The sequence below is a fragment of the Prinia subflava genome, chromosome 3 (genome assembly GCF_021018805.1).
Source record: "Prinia subflava isolate CZ2003 ecotype Zambia chromosome 3, Cam_Psub_1.2, whole genome shotgun sequence".
Classification (NCBI taxonomy): domain Eukaryota; kingdom Metazoa; phylum Chordata; class Aves; order Passeriformes; family Cisticolidae; genus Prinia; species Prinia subflava.
This window is the reverse complement of record NC_086249.1, coordinates 76,006,601-76,028,383: the sequence shown is the minus strand read 5'-3', so window position 1 is coordinate 76,028,383 and position 21,783 is coordinate 76,006,601. Positions and strand designations below refer to the sequence as shown.

Sequence of the window (21,783 nt, the reverse complement as noted above, 5' to 3'; positions counted from 1 at the left end):
TCACAGCATAAAAATTATCAGCACAAGTTGACAATTTAACAATGTAACAAATTTCAATTTTCCATACTTAAATAGGAATTCCTCATTCACACTTTTAAAGGTTTTACTATTTCAAGAACTCCAGAAAAGTAATTTAAGTGATTATTTCTGTAGCATATTTCTTTCAATTTATTTAGAACTTTCAATCCCATGTCAAGCATAAAAGCAAGCTACACATCCCTTTCCCTGGCTTTGCTAAACTTTGCTGCTGATTTCCCAGTAACTTGTAGGAGAAGACCTTAAAAAAATCAGAGTGCTAGATTCTTTAGACATCACCCAATTCCAAAGGTAACTAAGCCTCAGATGAGATTTTAGAATGCATTAAAGCCCTCTGTCTATACAGCTACACAGAAAGGTCAATACTTGTGATGCTCCAAGAGAGGAAGTCTGAGTCACTGCTGTAGCCAACAGACTGTCTCTGGAGGTAGGCTGAGAAGACTCTTAGGTACCTGCCTTGGGGAGAGGGGATGGTTAGACAGAATAAGGAAAATTCTGTATCTGAAAAGCTCCATGAAAAATAAAAAAAAAAAACAAGAGACAAATCACAAAATAGATTTAATGTGCCTCTTGCTCATCTAATGCTATATTGCCTTCCCTTTCCTCTTCCTAGTGTTTGCCTCTCTGCTTATTCAAATCATAAATAATTTGGGTACAAATTTATCCTTACATCAGATAAAGAAGAAACTGATGCCGCTATTGACTGGAACATCTTGGGTTGCTTATAACACAGTACTATGTTTTATTGCAAATTTGGTAGGGCTTCTTAAATCTTTGCTGTAAACAATTTCACCTTTAGCTAAAATAAATGAATCTGGATTTGTGTTTATACCACTTTTTGCTACAATAATTAAAGGTGGTCTGCTCAAAGGTTAATGGCTTTAAAAACCATTTGGCCTGGTTTCTGGATGTGTTTGCATCATGAGTTTTGGTGACAACTATATTTTTCTATTTGAATGTATTTACTATTAGAGATAGTTTGAAAAGCTAAACAGAAGTCAGAAAACATATACAGAATAGTATTTATTTTATACTGGCTTAAAAATAACTGTGCTCGAACATTTTTTGCTTAGTGAATATATTGCCTATCACCCACTCACTGCATCATTTTTTTCATCTATTAGGTTTCTTAACATAGAATCTGGAATTAGTTAAAAGTATAGCTTTTTATATTTATTAACTGCAGAATAACTACACAACTAGCAAAACCAAACCAGTCATACAATAGCACTTCAAGCTTTTCCATATTTGCAAAAAGTGTTTTTCTTGTAAGACAACAAATGCATGTCGGTTTTAACAGAGATGTGGTCAAGATCCAGATTCGAAATCTGTGTTTAGTATTAAACCATCCATTTTTCTGAATCCATAGTAAAATACTCAACTGTCTAATATTGTATTTTACTAAAGTCAGCAGAACACCACCAGAGTGAATTCCGTTGGCTGGTACTCATGCATAAGAAATGTTTTTTATTTTAGGAAAATTGTAAACATCTTACCTTTAAAGTCATCTCTTGGGCCTTGCATTTCCTTCTTGTTCATTTTTCTGTCAGTGCAGGAATTGTTATGGGCACCTTTGGAATTGTTTTCTAGGTAAGCTGAGCTCGTTCCTTTCTTGGAGGGATGAGGATCACAGAGTTTTGCATTAATCTTATAAAGCTCGAGGGCCTTAATGGCTGCTGCATTGTTATCCATACGGAGAAAAGTTGGACAGGAAGCACAAAATTCATTCGTGCAGGCTTCATTTCCACAGCCCTCGGTTAACTGGTGGTAGTAGCGCTCTATTAGATGCTTTGCAGCTGCTCGCTTCCTGTAGCAAACATTCAAACAGTAAGTACAAGGATTAGTGGAGCTTTCACATACAGAGCTCATTCAATAGCATCAGCAAGGCAGAGATTAGTCAGGCACTGAAACACAAGATTTCTGTCAGAGAGAACACATCAGAAGATTTTTTTAAATGCAGGATTTTCATCTTGACAAATGCAAATATATTTATTAACACACCGTTTAATTTGTGAGTTCTATGTAAAAGATAAATCCTCTTTATGCACAGTTTTTTGCTTTACATAGTAGTGCTACAGTCGTGTACAGTTCTGAACAATCTCAACTGTCGCTAAAAAAGAGACCAATTTGGATGCAACACAAGGCTGCAACTGAAACAGAACTGGATGTTGTACAGGTGCTGAATCTAATATATAGTACTGAGGTATGGCTGCCACTGACAGATGAAAGAGGAGTGAAGCAAACAATTCAGACATTTATTTAGCAATACTATCAATACTACACTATTTTAACCATTTTAACAAGAATCCAGATCACTAAATTATTATACTTAGCCTATTTAAATCCCTACAAAAATATTCCTTGATTAATTAAACTGATGTTAAAAACACAATTGCAGATGAGCTCAAGGCTGGATTATTTCTCAGCTTAAATAAATCATATGGTTGTCTAAATAAAAGAAAAAAAACACCCCAAAAGTACTATCTGCCAAATCCTTTTGTTTCTCCTGCCATTACAGGTGGCAAGTACGTATTCTGAAAAATCAAAGCTGTATCGCTGTACAAGTCTAGTGCTCAGTACTATATATAAACACAAAAGAAAATGTAACTGCCTTATTAATAAGGTCAGACTTCTACAGACACATGCAAAAAGTAAAGAAATCACTAGCAAGCTGCAGGTAACCAGGACAAAAGCAGCTGCATGCAGCACCAAGAGCACCACATTTGACCACATTTCAGAACGAACCCCCCAAGCCTCAACTTCATTTAAGATAAGTTATTAATGAAAACTACCAGCTCTGAAAGATTTCAAACATTCTGACTAGGTTTAACATACAGACCTTTTACAGAAGTTTAGTGATACAGTGCTATAAAGATTAGAGCATCAGAAATTGTGATATTAACTTAAAATTGCCTTTCCTAATGTCAATGGATGCACAGATGCTGCATAGAACAAGTACTTCAGAACTGAAGTGACAGACCCACTGGTACTACTCAGCACTTGCTGCACCTCGCTGTTAATACTGGCTAGTTAAACAGCAGTTTCAATGCAGCTACTCTAAAAGTGAAAATGTTCTGAGTGACTACTGAGGTGTACATTACTCAGCAATAAGACCTCTGCTTCTTTCTTTTCACCCTTCAGGATCTCATGATCCTAGAGAAGAAGATATATCTTACAAGGAAAACAATTACTTTGATGTCTACCTGAGCTTTCAAATGCTCCACTATGTTCCAAAGAAAAGAAAACAAAGAAAAAATCAACTGAGGAGAAAGATTTCCCTGGTACTTTGAGAAAGATGTGGAAAGAAAAAGCAGCATGAGCAATACCATTAGAACCATTACTGTGTAACAGGAAATAGCTATATTCTAATCTAAGAGAAGAGAGTCTCTCACATTTTTATACATAGACAGGAAAATCTGCCTCTCTCCATGTACATCTAAAAATAAGTGGGTTTTTTTAATCTTGCCTTTCATACTTCAGTCATTAGTATAGAGGCTTTAAGAAAAACCACCCAACCCCCCCCAAATCAACAGTATTTTAATACAACTTGGACCAGTAAATTATTTCAGAGACAACTATTTCTGAATGCAAATTTTGTGCTTTGATCATTCTTGACTTTCCATTATTCCAGATGTTAAGATTCAGAATGTGAAATATTGTAGTTTGCAAGCAGATTAAGTATTTAATATGAAAAAGTCAAAATTTTACACCTGAGCTGTGGCCACCAACATGCATACCTTTCTAGCTCACACATCTAGTTGGAATAAAGTTATATCAATGTATAACTTTATTATGTTAATTATGTTTATTATGTAACTTTATTATGCTAATGTAAACATATTAACAACACACTTTATAATTTTAAACAATACTCCACTTTAATCAGGTCATGTCTGTGATGGCTGCAGATAAAGCTATGCTTAGTCTTGTCTCTAACAGTTAACTTCTGAAGGACTCAATTTTTTTTGCTTTTAGTTTTTAGCTATCAATTACTTCTCAAATTTTGCCATACCTACAATAGGGCTGGTTGTACAAACATTTTTATTTTGACTTGTGTTTGGAAATTCACTGACTCAAGTTCTCTGAAACGCTATTAGAGACAGAAGGCCTGACTGAAGATTGTACTTTTAATTTTTTTTAAAATCAAGTATAGAAGCAAACAATATGTGTACAACAGCAAGAGATACAGTAGTATTAGAATTTCATAGAATACCCTTAGTTGGAGGTGACCCACAAGGATAATCGAAGTTCAACTTCTGGCCCTGTACAGAACCATCATCAAGAATCACACCATGTGCCTAACAAACACTTCTTGAACTCAAGCCAAGTGCTGTGACCACTTCCCTGGGGAGCCTGTTCCAGTGCCCAACCACACTCTAGGTGAAAAACTTTTTCCTCATATCCAACCTAAACATTCCCTGACACAGTTTCCTGCCATTTCCTCAGGTCCTGTCACCACAGATAAGAGATCAGTGTCGGTTCCTCTGCTTCCCCTCATCAGGAAGCTGTAGACCTTGATGAGGTCTCCCCTCAGTGTCCCTGCAAGGCTAAACAGACCAAGTGGCCTCAGCCACTCCTCATACGGCTTCCCCTCAAGGCCCTTCACCATCTCTGTAGCCCTCCTTCAGACGCTCTCTAATAGTTTTGTATCTTTCTCATATTGCAATACCCAAACTGTAAACAATATTCAAGGTGAGCCCGGCCCAGTGCCGAGCAGAGCAGGACAATCCCTTCCCTTGTGCAGATGGCGATGCTGTGCCTGATTCACCCCAGGAAATGGGTTGGCCATCCTGGCTGCCAGGGCATTGCTGACTCATGTTCAACTTGCTGCTGACCAGGACCCTCAGGAGCCTTTCTGTGATGCAGGTCCCAGGAGCACTTGTATTTGTTGAACTTCATGTGATTGGTGATTGCCCAACCCTCTAATTTGATGAGGTCTCTCTACACAACCTGGCTGCCTTCCAGGGTGCCAACAGCACCTCCCAACTTAGTATCACTGGCAAACTTACTTTGTATACCTTCCAGACCTGTGTGCAAGTCCTTTATGAAGATGCTGTGGAGGGACAAGGATGGAGCCCTGTGGAACTCCACTACCGACAGGTCACCAGTCTGAGATTGTCCCATTTACTGTAATCCTGTGTGCCTGACCTGTGAACCAGTTGTTCACCCTTGACATGATGTATTTATCCAGCTGTGTGCTGGATATTCTGTCTAGAGGACCGTGAGACAGCATGGAAAGCTTTATGGAAATGCAAAAAGATGACATCAACTGGCTTCCCTTGATCAACTAGATGGGTTACCTTGTCATAAAAAGAAATTAGGTTTGACATGAACCCACAATGGTTGTGACTGATGTCTGCAGTGTTTCTCAATATGAAAAACATGTTTTTCATTATGTCCTTCAAGTTTTTTTCAATAACTCCCAGAATAGTTTTGTCCATAATTTCACCAAGCACTGATGACAGACTGACAGTCTGTCAGTTTTCAGGGTCATTCTTCATGTCCTTCTTGAATATTGGGCCAACATTGGTCAGTGTCCAGTTGACTGAGACCTGTCCAGATTCCCAAGACCACTGAAAAATCCTTGAGAGAGGCCTTGCATGATATCAGCCATCTCTTTGAGTATTCTTGTATGAGTTCTGTAAGGCCCATAAACTTACAGGGATCTAGCTGGATCGTCCCCTCAGCAGCTACTCCACAGGCTTTTCACATTACCTCAGACAGGTTTAGGTAAATAAATAAAAAAAATGAATTTAAGTGAGGATACAGACCTCAGAAGGCAGATGAGAATTTACCAAGCCTTCCACAAGAGCTACCCTTACTGACGTTCATTGATAAAAGGACTTACAGAAAATGCAGTTCTGAGTCAGTGTGTGATTTTACAAAACAGACATTCCATACCACATTTCCACTGGTGTACTTCAGGTATTATAATCACTGTTCGTTGCCAAAAGCCCACATTTCCTATTTCTACCTTATTCAGCAAAAGAACTTGTAGCACACTCTCTGTATTGTCCAAAAGTCAAAACTTGATCTCTTTCTACATGTCCCTGCTCATTTAGTAAGCTGAAAACTAAAGTTCTTGGCCTGAGGCATTAAAACTGGTTTATCAAGCAAAGTGACATAGAACCACGATCTATTCTTAGCTCATGCTACACCCTTGAAGACCGCAGCTCTCTTAAGTTCCTGTAAAGGGATCTGGTGAAGAGCAACTGGTCCCTAACACAACTTAAGGCCTAGCTCACTGTACATGAGCACACACAGTTACTACTGTGGCTTAGGCTGTAGTGACTGACTTGCATATACATTTCCAAATACTCATTGTTATTGCACACCCAACTATGAAACTGCACTGGTGTGGCTGCAGTTGTAAACATTTCACAGGCATTTCCTTATGACTGAAGGGTAACTTCCCACTCAGTGGGCCTTGTATAACCTCCTCAAGCAATATGTACTGCTTTGGTGAGGAGGAGAGGCACCTAAAATAGACACCCAACTTCCTTCCTTAAAGTCCAACAATTTCACAAGCATTCTTTTCTGTTTAAAATGAAATTAGCATTCACTGACTTAGTTTGTAGTAGTTACAGAAAAAAGAATTGTCTTTAGGCTTTCCATATGTTTTTAGCTAATAAAAAGCCAGATAATAAGTACTTTGTATTTGTAATTTAAATGGTGCCGAACTTGTGGAGTATCATGAGAAACATGTACCACCAAGCCAAAGGTGAATTGGGTTGCATTTTTTCTAGTAATTTTTGAATGTCTAAAACCTGTAAAACACAAGGATTGAGTGTACTGGTTCAAAAGTTTCTATGAAACAGAAAGTAATTTACATTTCTCAAGTACCTTAAACTAAATACAGAGAAATACCATGTAAAGGAATCTCTTGCCACAGAGAAAATCAGAAGTTTAAACATTAAAGGAATTTTTAAAAGAGTTGAATCATCTAATAATTTAAAGTTCACCTACAAAGCATTTACATTAAAGTTTACATTTACATTCAAAACATGCCTGAAGTTTAAAATATCTGCAGAACTGCATCATTTTTGCTCGAAGTTTACCTAAATTTTAGAACTATACATGGATGTTTCATACTTGTCCGGAAATACAAGCATGAAATAACACACTTCTGAATGGTTTCTGCTTAGGACACAATAATTGTTATATTATTATTACACATAAATCTCACATTGGACAGGAGTGCTGATCTGCTGGAGGGCAGGAAGAGATCTGGATAGGCTGGATTGATTGGGCCAAGGCCAACAACATGAGTTTAACAAGGTGAAGTGTCAGGTCCTGCCTTTGGTCACAACAACCCTGTGCAGTGCTAGAGGCTGAGAACAGAGAGGCTGGGAAGCTGCCCAGTGGAAAAGCTGCTGGAGGTGCTCGTCCACAGCAGCTGAACATGAGCCAGAGTGTGCCCAGGTGGCCAAGAATGCCAATGGTGACCTGGTATCAGAAATACTGTGGCCAGCAAGACAAGTGATCTCCCTTTTCTTGGACCTTGAACTCCATGTCCAGTTTTGGCCACTCACTGCAAGGAAGACATTGGTGTTCTGGAGTGTGTCCAGAACAGGGCAATGGAGCTGGTGAAGGGTCTGGAGCACAGGTCTTATGAAGAGCAGCTGATGGAGCTGGGGGTGTTTAGCCTGGACAAAAGGAGAGTCAGAAGCTGCCTTATCACTCTCTACAACCACCTGAAAGGAGGCTGTAGCCAGGTGAGGGTTGGTCTCTTCTCTCAGGTAACCAGTGACAGGACAAGGAGAAAATGGCATCAAGCTGTGCCAGGGGAAGTTCAGGTTGGACATCAGAAAAAACTTCTTCACTGAAAGGGCTGTTGAGCTTTGGAATGGGCAGCCCATAGAGGTGGTGGAGTCACCATCCTTTCCTGGAAGTGTTCAAGAAATGACTGAACTTGGCACTTGGTGTGATGGTCTAATTGATATGGTGGTGATTGATCAAGGGTTGGACTCAATGATCTTGGAGTTCTTTTCCAGCTTTGGTGATTCTATAATTGCTCCAAGATGGCTAATTTTATTAAATGGAAATCCACAACAGCCTATTTTGCAATGGCTATTAGGAATTTAGAAGTCTCAAAATGTTCATAAGCAATTTTCTTAATACACACACACAAAATAAAACAAACTCCAAAAAAAGGAAAAAAACCCACCAACAAAAAAAACCCCACAACCAAAAAAGTATTAATATGCATGGAAACTATGTTTGTCTTTTGGGTAAGAAAAAACCCAAAGAACAGTTTTCTCAGTACTAATAGTGAAACAACTTTTAATACATGTGTTAACAGAGGCATATACAGATACATCTGCAACAGTTATATTACACTTTGGAAAGAAAAATATCAAAAACTGTTAAAGAAGGTGTTGCAGATAGTCATCTTTATAAAGTTTAATATTGCTTCGGCAAATTTCAGCTTCAAACCTTGCACGCTGGTTTTCCTGCTTCTGTTTAGTTAGAGTAAGAACAGCAGTGCTAGAAAAGACAAGCTTCCAGTAATAGCACTGCCCACACAGAGCCTTTTGAAGAGCCCTGCACACTGAACTGCCAAACACTCCACCTACTGCTGGAGCCCAGCCCTTTGTTCAGCAGTGCTGTAACACCTTTTGCCTGCCTCAGCCTCTGGCACCACAGCAAACGTGCATCTGGTAAATGTGCATGCGCATGGAGCTCACATTGTCCAAACTCCATTCTTTCCAGTGTGGTGGGCGCCAATAGCAGGGGTGGATTGTGAGCCTCCTCCCCCTTGGACCACGCTGGCTTAACCCAAGGGACCTCCCTTCCCACTGCGTGGGACTCTAGATCCACTGTGCCTCTGGGAAAATCATGTGCTGAAAAAGGCATGGCACTTCCCCAGGAGGGGCAACCCTGGGAACAGAAGGTTTGTCCCAGCTATATGGAGCAATACAGAAAGACAGAGAAAGGGAGTGAAGAACACAGTCAGCATCTATCTTGCAATCTTGTCTCAGAAAAATTGCCTGGCTACAGTTCTATTAAAAAAACAGAGAAGGGTTTCAAAATTGCAAAGAATCCAATCCTCAAAAGCAAAGAGAAGGAAAGATGAATGCATAGAAAGTCATATGAAGACAGCCATATCTTTGCCTTGATATGTGACACCACAGAATAGAGTGAAAACATATGTACAGATAAGAAGTTATTGTTAAACAATCAAGTTATGCAATTTAGTGCTGAAGAGGTTTTAAGAAAGTTATACTAATCAAAGCTGAAAGTCAATGGAGATGTGTGACAGGAGCAGATGGAAGATGCTGACCATAACAATTCCAAGACCTGAATGAATGCTAAGATAAAAAGACTCCTAACTTTGAGCTAGCACCAAGATGTTCATCACATGAAGACCCAGAATTTGAAAAGCCTAGAATAAGCAAGATTTACACATGGAAGATTTAGAATAAAAAAGAATAAATTTCTTTGCATTCACAAATGTGAAACATACATGACTATGCTCTTGGTTTAAAGCTTTTAAATTCAAAACATGGAAATAAATAAAGCAATTATATCAGCCAACCACAGCAAAACCAATCACTCATTGGGCAAATGAAAAACCACTTGCTTTAGTCCTTGCATTTACTAATGAATTTTAGGCATGTAAATAACACAGTAACTATTTTAGCAACACAGCAGGCTTGCAGGTCACAACTCTACCACTCAATCTGCCATTCCACCTTACGTGGCAAGAGCAGCTATGCAGTAGGATTGCAAAAATCCTCTGTAACAGGTGTAGTACACATCACATTGTGATACAGTTTAAAAAACATTTATTGCAAATATACTATGTAACTACTAGTCAAATATGTGAATTCCTACAGGTTGACTGGCTTACATTTATTTCAGACAGATAGCTAAAACTTATGAAGTCAGGGCCTCTCTGATCACTGGTCTACGTCAGAAAGGAAAAGTACTCAGCTGTAATACAGAATAGCTTACTACTGTAAATTAGTTTTTATGTTTGGTTTTAAGGAAGATAAATCACACACACACAAGAATTGTCAAACTTCTAGAAGGAAAAAAGTTTTACTGCCTTTTCCTTCTGATTTGTCCTAGGTCTCTTAAGTCTTTGTTCCACACCAGTCCAGGTGAGTACTGCTCATACATCTTTGCTTAAAATGCATAAAAAACAGTAATCCAACTGGTAACATCCAGCGTGGACCATAGCTAGGCTCAAGCCTTATTTCCCCTTTTGGCTAGGCCAGGGAAACAAAAGGACATGACTCAACTTGCTTCAGGAACAATAAACCACAATGCAGCATGGGCCACTCCTGGAGCACGAATAAGAGACCATGGCAGGGCTTTTGCCCTGCGACCTCTAACACATTAACATGCAGAGTCCACGTAGCAACAGGCAGAGCCACCTCTCAGGTCAGGATCCCTGCAACCCTCACTCCTAAGAAAGCAGCTGGACAGCGCTTCTGTAGCAGATGGTACGAGCAAGGGAAAAGAAATCTGTCATACCAGGAGAATTGCTGCTCCTAGTACAAGAGAAGGCTTCACTGCAGTGAATTCCTAATAAAACCAGAAAAGCCCTCACTGTTCCCTCCTCCTCATTTTTTAGGTACACATTCCAATGTGGAGGGGGGGGGTGGTCACTGCAGTTTTGTTCCTCCTTAAGTCGGGCAGCTACAGCAGAGAAGTCCTCGAGCAATTCCCACTATGTCCCTAGCCTGCAAAACATCCTGAAAATGGCATCCAGTCCACAGCTTGTAAAATGCTAGGCTGTTTGGGGGGAAGGCGTGAAGGAGACAGTTTAAGGTCAGGGAAGAAGTTTGTGGCAGAAGAGAAATGAACCCCGATCCTCTGAAGCCCCAGACAGCACACCAACTACTGGGCTACATTCCCTCTATTATTTTGGAACTTGTGCTGTAAGCCAGAAGACCAGTTTGTGGTTTCCCTGGTTGAATTCTAAGACAGGACAGTTTGAATAGCTGGAAAAGAATCCTTGTTTGCTAACTCACAGAAGAATAAAGTCTCAAACAACTTTTTTTTTTTAATGGTCCTCTAATTCCTGCAACTCCTCTGAATTTTAAATTGAAATGAACAATCTTGATTTTAGTTCACCTTGGCTTCTAACCTAATGAAGACAGACAGAAAAAGGTTCAGACCTGTCAGCAAGATGCTCTGTGAGTACGGTTTAGTGAAAAAGAGCTGATTTTCTGTTTCTAGAAGTAACTGGCATATAAATTCACCAAATTAAGTCACAATTTCTTTTTCTTAGTTCAACAATACATCTGCCACAACAGATACCAGCAGGTATTGTGCCTTAGCACTGAAGTGTCTTCAAATCCATGCAAGATGTTAGTGAACAGCAGGTAGAAATTACCTACTGTCAAGTCTGAATATAGGCAATAAGATTTCTGACACTGTAATATGTCACCATCTACTGGTTCACATTAAATTAAACCTCTGAAAGTTCCCTACAACTCATGCACTCTCAAAAAAAAAAAAAAAAAAAAAAAAAAAGGTTTTTACAGAGGCTTAAAATTGCAAAAACTGCAAAATATTAATTTGAAATTTTCTAAGGTAATTTCAGTGTTCTACTCAGCTTTTGTTTTCTTTTTATTAAGTAGATGCAAGAGTGACTGTTATATATGTTCAGAACATTTTTAATCAAGGTAATCCAAACTCATCCACTCATTTACTTACATTCGGCTAGTTTCAATGTTCTCAGAGTGCGGTTCTCCTGGTGATCTGCAAAACCAAACAGAAAACCTTAAGCATTGCTTGTTCTATTAAGTCATTGCAATATGAAATTATGAAAGATGGAATGTGATGTGTGTATTACTGCCATTAAAAGCATCAACTTTTTGGTACTTGCAGATTTAATTTATCAAACTCTAGAATACAGTTTATAACATAAAACATGATACTATAATTAAGCCAGATTTCCCTAAGAAGGAGAGCACTTTTTTCCCCACTGCTTAAGCAACAGGAACCATTAGGGAAGAGAACTGCTGGCAGTACTTCCGCATTCAGGCTGCATAGTGCTCCTGTTCCGGGCTAACTCTTCATAACCACTTCTGTAACCAGAACGTGTACTCAGATTATCAGTGATCGACAAATTCTCAACAGAGCTGGACTCTTAAGAAGCAGCAGCTCAGAAGCAGGATCCAAAAGAATCTCAAAGCAAATCTCGCATCTCTCTCCACCTGAATTCATGGAGCTAATCTCACAGATGGCTTTCTGTTTTCTTCAATCCAGCCAAGAGACCAGCCAGTAATATGCAGAATTAAGTGTTATTGCCTGGCACAAGCAGCACCTGTGTTTAGCTTAGCAACCCCACTGACTTAATTTACAGAGTAATTCAAGGGGTATAGCTCAGTACTAATGCAAAGTAAAGACTAAATTATAGTTATTTAGCTCCTCCTTATTCCCATCTTCCTTAAGACAGCACTGATTCAACTGTTAACTTCTTTCTTAGTTTTTTTTCTCTCTTTGAGGGAGAACTTCCCCCTAGCCAGTGAGCTTACAGCCAGGCAAGCCAGAAGACAAGGCAGTACAAATGCAGCAGTTTTGATTCCCATCATCCTAGGATGCCTGGAAATCAGCCCTTGTGGAACTTTTGAGTGGGTACAAACTTTGGTACAGTTGACCAGAACTGCCATGCTGGAAATACTGCACAAGGAGTGGAAACAGAGCACAGCCACTACAGTAAAACGCTGCAGCTTAGTGAACAAAAATGTCTTTCATGACAGCGCTAAAAACAGAAGTGAATTAAAATCTGCAAACAGAACTAACTTTGTAGGTTTCACCAGAATCTGCTGGGAGACTTCAGTTAGGACAGCTAAGCAGACTTTCCTGTAGCTTTACAAGAAAAAAAAACTTTATTTATAGGAATGCAATTTCTAAATTTCTCTATTTATTATATAACTATCTATAATATTCTAAATGCTATTGGAAATCTTCATATGTAGCCTGATACATTTCTTTTTTCTTGTTTCATTTTGCTATTTTACTGGATGGTCTCTCCTATTAAAGCCTGGACTGTTCTCCAAATTCTCTACTAAAATTTTAGTTTCTTTTCTGAAATACCAGATAATAACAACTTTTTGGATTCTACTAAACAGACCCAGTGCCTAGAAGGCATTTCTGGCAGACAACTTTTAATTCCTAGGCAAGCTGGATACTGTGTGGTGACAGATGATGCAGAACACAGGAAATTATTTGTTTGTATTTCATTAATTTATAAAATTTAACAGACACTAGGGACAGAATTCTGAACTTCCTATCCAACTAACTTTTTACTCATGCTTAAAATGTAAATATCCTTTAACTGGAAAACAGCAATCTCAAAATTTGGCTTTTATTTTTACCTCCAAATTACGTTTCCCTTACTCATTAAATCCAGGATGGACAAGGCAGTTGCCGACAAAAATAATGCTCAGCAGCAAAACAAATAAAAATTTCCCTTTAATTCTGATGACCAAAGCAAGCCTCTAAATGCTTAGGGAAAAGAATCTCAGGGTTTTTTCCCCCACTTATTCACCTGAGCATGTAAGTGTTAGAAGCTGGAATAGTAGAAAGATGTATGTTTATATTCATACTGTTTAGCTCCTCTATTTACTTCAAGGACTTCAGAAAATGGTAGCAAAATGTCTGGACACTTAAGGCTTTGCTCTATTAATTCTAGTATTGGGACACACAACACACTGCAGCCTTGGAAAAGAGCAGTGCTTTTAGTTGCTATGAAAATGCAAAGGAAATAGTGGTGTTAAAAGAAAAACATCAAGAATACTGATCACTTTCAGCCTTTAAAATAAACAGCAGTATAAAGAATTACAGAAAAAGAGCAGATTGGCATCTAAACTCTGCATGTAAAAAAAGTAGCCTGGTGATCTGCAGTATGGATATTTAAATAGCTGGCAGTATATCCAAAATCTTTTCCTATCCTCACTATTTGTGAGAATATTATAAGGGCAGTAAATGGACAATACAGTTCAGTATATGTTACTTGAAAAGAAAAAAAGAGGTTGCATCTCTAAGATAAACAATATAAGAAAAGATACCATCTAGCTGGGTCAAAAAAGGTTTGGTCCGCTAAGGCAAGTGGTTCTGCAGAACACAGGGTGAAAATTCCTTCAGCTTATTGCATTCTAAAACATGAGCAGACCTACTGTAAATATGATTTGCAGAGCTTTTAATGGACAGATTAACTCAATTTAAAAAGGTTTCAAATGACAATGTAAGCACCTAATAAAATGAGCTTGGAATACTCAGTAAAATGAAGTGGAAGATCAATCTAATTACGGGAATTGTACTTGTTTGCTGAGAAGCTATTTATTTTGCAATACCCAATTGTTTACAAACAAGATACCTTGTTATTTCCTGTGAGCAGGCAACAGTACTGAAAAACAACTATATAGTACGGCAAGACGTCCTTTCATCATGCTTAAAATCTGAAACAAGAGTTCTGTTCAGAGAAAATCTCAGAGCAAATGCTCTTAAAAATTTCAGCTTTGAATTCGATTGTAGATACTGATCACAAGACACCAACTAATCTAAATACTGCAGTATGAGCTCGCAAATTCAAATGGTGGCTCATTTCCAGTAACACAGGGAACAGCTTCTGCATTCTAGAAGTCATTCCTTTTACCTCCAGTGTACCCCTCTAGATGAGAAAAGAAATGGTATGCAAGCTTACACACAACTTTAACATCATCAAGCCTCCCAGATAAATACTTCAAAACAAAAACTGAACACATGCTTGGGTAAGTATGCTAAACGATTTATACAGAAATTCAGTATGACAGTAAAAACTACCAGAGACTTTTAAGTGATAGTATTGTTCTTAAGAGGGATATCATGGAGCACCACAGTGCTTGTATTTTAAAAAGCAGGCAGGGACAAACTAAGCGAGCTTTGAAATCAATGTTAGCAGGAGTGTAAGTCAACTTTGCCAGCTGACTTATCTTAAACAAACAATGTAACTTAATATTATTAATAAAACTAACTTCAAGCCATACAAATTAAATACCTTCAAATACACATTCTAGTAGAAAACTCCTGAGAAACGACCTGATATGCTTTATGCTTACCTTTTACAAGCTGTGGCCATTCGGTGACATCAGGGTGATCACAATTTTGAGTCACTGATCAAAACCGAGTTGTCGCACCAGTCCTGTATCACGCTGGGCTAAGCATAAGCTTAACAATTCTAAATAAGTAAAAAATAATTTAATTAAAAGTCCTTAAATGCTATTTTCAGCCAATTCTCTAAATAAAAAAAAAAGAAAAATACTGATGCTAAGCATCGTTTGATCAGCGAGATTAAGACTGACTTACATTCATTTTTTGCATGAATGAATGTAACTTCTAGACTAACCCACTACAGTACAATCAACTGGTAAACTTGAAAATTCAGCAATTTATTTTTAGTCTTTCTAAAAAACCAAACGCCATACCCATCTCTTGGCCCAGCGAAAAACAGGCAACATCAAGACAACAAGCATTCAAAGATCTGGAAGTGTGTGTGCATAAACATGAACTGTAATCTCTAACTGCAATAAAATTCTAGTAGATGTTTTGCTCCTACATCTCAGTTAACACTGTTTCTTAGCAAGGCTCTGTTCCCAGGGCAGTAACAAGTAACCTGAACTTTGTTGTGTGCCTCTCCCCGAAAAGAAGTAACCTATAGCTATGTAAACGTTTCATGGGAGCAACCTTTGCTATCTATGGCAAATCTTTTAGGTTCTTTGCTCCATGTATATTATGTCTCCTCTCTTCTCTCCCTTAAATTTTCAAAAGTATATTTTACCTGTCAATTGTTTCCCGTGATCTGGCTCCACTGGTATAAATTGAAGGGTTGGTCCTTTACTTTGTCACGCAGGTGGCAGCCAATGATCACTCAGCAATACTCGTGCCCAGAGCGCCCTGGGACCACCCCAGCTGATTACTTCCATGGCTGAAAAGGAACCAGTTAGTCTCTTACCTACTGCTATAATCTACTCTAAACCAAAGTTAACGGATAAAATATTTCCAAACATAATCCTCAACACTCAGTTCATCCCATTCTCTCTCCCCTCCCCAAGCTCCTAAGAGTGCTGGAAAAAGCCAGAAGAGAAAAAAGGCCTCTGAAGGAGAATTAGATGACAAACACCATTCGCTTTCTGCTCATATAAAGTTTTGATAAAAATTGCAATGTTAATACTGTATTTAGTAAATAAAAAGTCATCTTACTTTCTCTTAAGAGCAGTAGCTATGAAGACAGACATCTGTATAGTATCCTGAGAATTTTACTCCTGTGGTAACCCAGATGAAACCCCACATTTGCAGGTTGCCATGCAGCAAAAGCCTCACACAGAATAAAGGTGCACAAAGCTATTGAGGGCACAACTGCAGCGCTCTGCAACACCTGCAGACATAACAATCTGGTGCAAATACTAAGAGAGCACATCAGACAGCTTTAAATATTTAGTAAAAAACATTTACTTTTTTACTGCACCTTCTTTTGTGCTTCAGTCCAACCTATTACAACAGTATTGCAGTAAGATCTTAGCACGGCTCATGATTTTCTAAAGTCTGTCAGAAAAGCTGCCCAGTTTTGCCAATCTACTACAATTTGCCATTCTGGCACATATTCTGCACAGAACAAAATTCATCTTAGTTTCAGAATGATGCTTATTAGTTTTATCATTCATTAAGCTAGGTAAGGTTTCATCTGTTGATTTTAACATCAGTAATATTTGAGTGTTCTCATCATAACACAAGTGCAGTTGACACAAGGAAAGTAAAAAAAGAAGTAGGCTACCAAAAATCTCCAAAACAAAACAGAGGTTCTCCAATACTTATGTTTCATAGGTGTAAATTGTCAAAGTTTAACTGAGTCAATGCCAGGAACACAGAACAACGATTAAAAGTCAGTTGGAAAAGTTCCTCATCTGTCAACATTACGGAACAGGGTAAAGATTTTCCATTCAATGTTTGCTGGCCATCAGCTGTACGGAAAGGCAACACCCAAGATGCTGATGCAAAACTAAGAACCTGTGAAATACTGCTCTGCTTATGACATTCTGATTAAGACCTGAAAACGTCCACTTTCAGGCAAGCCTTAGTTTTGAGGAAACACTCCTATTCTAACACTGCTTCTAGCACTTTGCCCAAGTAACTTTTAGTACACTGGTCAGAGGACAGCGGTATCATCTCTAAAGCCTCATTGTAGAGAAACCTGCATTCTGTCTGAGTACTGGAAGTACCAGCTCATGTTCTGGAGTGTGCCTGACCAATGACTCCCTACCTAGACTTGGTCCTATATCACCCAGACTACTGACAAAAGCTTATTACAGTAGTCTTCCATTCAAACGGAAGCACGTTGGAACACCAGGCTGCCATCGACCTTAGTAAAACAAAGTTTTCCTGAGGCTGTTTCATATGCGAGAAGTCACAAACACGACTGACAATAGTGAAGGAACACATGAAGTGCTGGTGATGGATTCAAACACCACCAGATTTTGGAATGTTAAAAAATACACATTAAGTTGGCAGCTCCACAGTCATAGTCAAGAAAAGTTTGTGCCAAGGCCTGATACAGATCCAACTCTGTTAGACTGACTTACCACGGCACCGAACATAGTATCTGTGGCAGTTCTGTGACGGGAGGCAATGGCTGAACTGTCACAAATCTCACTGAGCTGAAGTTACCTCATCTACGTTTCATTGTGAAATTTGTATCTACAAACTGAATTTGTCACAGGTCAGAGCTTTGAGTCAGGTAGCTTCAGCATTCCTGATTTGTTGCACAATATACTTTAAAACTAGACTAACTGTACTGTGGTCTAAAATTCTCATGCTTCTTTTCAGCAGTCTAGATACAAAAAACCTTAATGAATCATTTCTCTCTTTTATCTCCTTCTCATCCTACCTTCCTCACCTATCCTTGCTGCCACTCCTGTGGGACAGAATATGATTGGCAAGGATTCCCCAGCACAGATGAAAGAATTAATTTTTATAAAACCTTACTCATTCATGCATCAGCGGAGTAGTGTCTGCTGGCAAAGAGACCAGCACGTTGAAACACAGGGTGGGTGGTGAAGGAGACTGCCATCAAAAATCTATTCTGAATATATTTCAAAGGACATTTTGACTGCTTGATACAAACAAGCCACAAAAACTCCCAACCTGGTTAAGAGAGTCAAAAGACACTACTTGATTCGGAAAGGAAAACTACACTGATGAATACACTAAGATCTTGGAAAATGGTGTTATGAATTGGTGTAAACCAACTGCTTTTCTGTCACAGGAATTTCTCTACCATAAACCTCCTCTGTTTGTCACTTAGTTTATAGAGGATAGAAACAGCAACCCCGGAGCAGATATTTATTCATATTACTCAAACAAATTTCCCTGGTCCTCACTGTTATGATCAGCATGGCTTACAGTTTAGGCTTTTACAGACACACTGAGCAGCTGAAGGTATGAAAGGAGGTTTGTGCCTGAGGAGTATGTCCAAGGAACTCAAGATGGCTGCCAGGCTCTTTGGGACTGGGGCAGGCTCCAATTCCGACACTCCTGTGTCTGCCTAGTGACTATTTACTATGGGTAGAATCAACTAGGGCTGCAACAACCCTACTATAGTTAGCATGACAATAAACAAGGATCCATGTCTTCAAACCATGTACCTGAAGAACTTTGTTACTTGAACTAGCCTTCATCAAAAATGAACAGAATAAATAATGTTTACGCAGTGATTTGGAACATCTATTTCTGATGGCACAGGTGAATATTTTCTTAAAAGAAAAAGATGTTCTTATCAACTTAAGGAGTTAAACAATGAGTGAAAGATGTCAGAAAGCAAGTTCAGATGCCTCAAAAGGGGCTAAAAGCAACTTTGTTGCATAGTTTGAAGGAAGATCTTGACACATTTCCTTGAACCTTGAATGTCTACAAGCATGAGGCAAGAAGAGGTCCCCAACTTCAACATACAGAACCTAAACCCACACCCTGGAGATTGTAAGTATTTTTCAGCAAGAACAAAAAAAAGGCAAATAACTTCCAGGTACCAATCACTTATTTGTGACTTACATGGATTTCCTAAACCTACCATTATCCCTGAGTTATTTGATAGTCACTTTCTGTGAGAGCAATGCAATCTGGCAGCTGACATGCAGTATCTGAGGTCTAGGAACATCCCCTAGAGGATGAACACTTTCCTTATTTAAACTATAACTTATTTTATTGACTTATTACAACAGTGACACTTATGGGAAGTGGCCCTAGTAAGAATTTAGGTTTTCTTTACAAAGGAATTTTAAGTATCTACCCAAGTAATCTTTGATCCAAATTTAAGATTCTCTTTTTGACCTATGATGAAAATATGGGTGAGTCACTGCACAAGGAAGTACTATGATCTACCTTACCTTTCAGTACCAGAATTTGAGTTGCTTAATTAAATGTAACCATCTCTCAAGAGTGTACCACTAAAGACAGCTTTTGAAGGTCTTCTAAGAGTCCCTCTGAATGCCCCAAGAATGAATTCAGTATATTTCCAGAATAACTTTGAGTACCACAATAAAACAATCATCTATACAGTAAGAAACTGACTCCTAATAGGAGAGGTTTTATAAGTTGAGATTGAATCAAATGTCCTGGAGAATATTCACCAAACCCCTAAATTCGATCTTAATTGGCATATGCAGATGAAGAAAAAAAGGTGATGTAATAGGCATGTTTGAACCTGTATTTCTTCCTGAAGTTGGAAATACAAATTACTTTTCTTACCTGTATGCTACTTCCAACACACAAAACATAGAAGGTAAGTTTTCTTCATCTAATTAGTAGGCAAAATTATTACTGATTCTACAGTAAAATAAAACAGCCACTGATGCAACCTGATCATATAAATCCTAATGCAGACAAAAAAAGCCCCAACCAAACAGCAATAAGGTCTTTATATGAATTTTTTTCCCACTGCCTGGTAAAACAAGCAATTTGACTACTAACAACAAATGTAAAATCACATTAGTTAGAAAACCGAAAGAGCTGGGTTCTATCCTGGAAAATGCCAACCTAAAGTGACTAAAGCAGTCACAACTGGTGTACAAATGTACACATGCTCCCATGTATTACAAAAAGAATGACAGATATGACTCATGAAGGGTCCCTGGAAGAGTGTCTGTTCATCTGCATAAAGTACTTCATACATCTTCCAAACTTGAAACCAGTTCTCCAATTATTCAATATTCTTCAAAAGTGTTCCAGAAGTAGTAGGAAAGAACCACAAAGACAGCATGAAGATAGAAGAAAATGCCTTGTAATTAGACAATGAAAACGGTTCAAAGTTAATCACGACTATCAATATAGATACTGGAAGAAACTAAGTCTTCTCATAGCACAAAGAGAATATATAAAGATCTTCCAACTGAAAGAATGCATATAAAATCCCCATGAATAGAAACTGAAGTCAAACAAATTCAAATTAGAGCAGCAACACAAGCATGAAGGATAATGAGAACAATTAACACTTGAATAAATTATTTGGAATGAGAATCTGAATTTACTACTGTCTTCAAATTAAAGTTAGTGCTACTCCGGAATTTACATTTCAGTAAAAACAAAACCTACTGAGTTTTATAAAGATAGAACTTTGTGCATCTCAGTACAAAGAGATCAAACACAGATTTACATAAAAGCTCCATCATATAATATCTGTACACTTACTTTGCCTTGATGTCAATACTCTCCACTGTATAGGTTTTGGCTGGAATAGAGTTAATTTTCCTCACAGTAGCTAGCGTGGGGCTGTGTTTTGGATTTGTGTCAACACAGGGATGTTTTTGTGACTGCTGAGCAGGGCTTTCATACATTCAAGGCTTTTTCTGCTCTTCACCCCACTAGGAAGGAGGTTGGGGTGCACAGGGAGGGTTCACAGCTGGGACATCTGATCCCAGCTGACCATAGAGACATTCCATACTATATGGCATCATGCTCATAGTATAAAGCTGGGGGAAGAAGGAAAAAGGGGGCGTGTTTGGAGTTATGGCATTTGTCTTCCAAAGTCACTGTTACCTATGATGGGGTCCTGCTTTTCTGGAGATGACAGAATATGTGCCTGTCCATGGGAAATGGTGAATGAATTCCTTGTTTCACTTTGCTTGCACATGTAGCTTTTGCTTTACCTATTAAATTATCTTTATCTCAACCCATGAGTTTTCTCACTTTTACTCCTCCGACTCTCTCCCACATCCCACTGTGTGGGTAGGTGAGACAGTGGCTGTTTGGTGTTTAGTTGCCAGCTGGGGTTAAACTGTGATATCCATAAATCACAGAGTAACAGAAAAATACTTAATGTTTGCTCCCATTCACTTCCCTCAGGCCAAAGCTAGAGGCCTGTGTGTTATTCCCATTTCCTACAACTGCCCCTGCAACATTGGACTCTAGATTTTGCCTTCAACATCTGGTTCTGGTTTAATATTTCAGTGAGATGATATGTATATTTTATTCACCTTTGTAAAAGCAGGAAAGATCCAAAATTATCTTTAGCTTCTGCATTTTACACTTAGACCACAGCTGATTTTTCTTCTTCCACTACACACACATCCCTCTGATTTTTTTTTTTTTTACAGCAGAACCATTTGTTTCTTTTTCAGTTATATTATACATGTTACTTCAGGCTCCCTCCAAAATGATACACAGTTGTGAACAAAAAGCCCTTTCCATACCAGTAGCTGAAATCAAATTACCTATTTAAATGTCTTTTAGTAACTCTCCTTTTATTGGCTATTCATCATG

General features: G+C 38.5%; 1 protein-coding gene across 12 annotated transcripts in view; it reads right to left on the bottom strand.

Moving 5' to 3' along the window:
- The window catches only part of UBE3A (ubiquitin protein ligase E3A), a 57,619-nt gene that overhangs the window by 23,963 nt on the left and 11,873 nt on the right, over positions 1-21,783 (bottom strand). For 7 of the 12 annotated variants that reach the window (XR_010079705.1, XR_010079706.1, XM_063392535.1 and 4 more), the window contains 4 exons: positions 15,815-15,961; positions 15,096-15,214; positions 11,707-11,751; positions 1,533-1,843 (listed from right to left, as the gene is read on the bottom strand). Coding sequence is in view for 10 of the 12 variants with exons in the window: in XM_063392535.1 (XP_063248605.1) it covers positions 1,533-1,843; positions 11,707-11,751; positions 15,096-15,115 (376 nt within the window). In the remaining 2 variants the exon portion in view is untranslated. Of the gene's footprint in view, positions 1-1,532; positions 1,844-11,706; positions 11,752-14,374; positions 14,396-15,095; positions 15,215-15,814; positions 15,962-21,783 lie in introns of those variants that run through there. The other 5 variants (XM_063392538.1, XM_063392537.1, XM_063392534.1 and 2 more) reach the window with 3 other exon arrangements.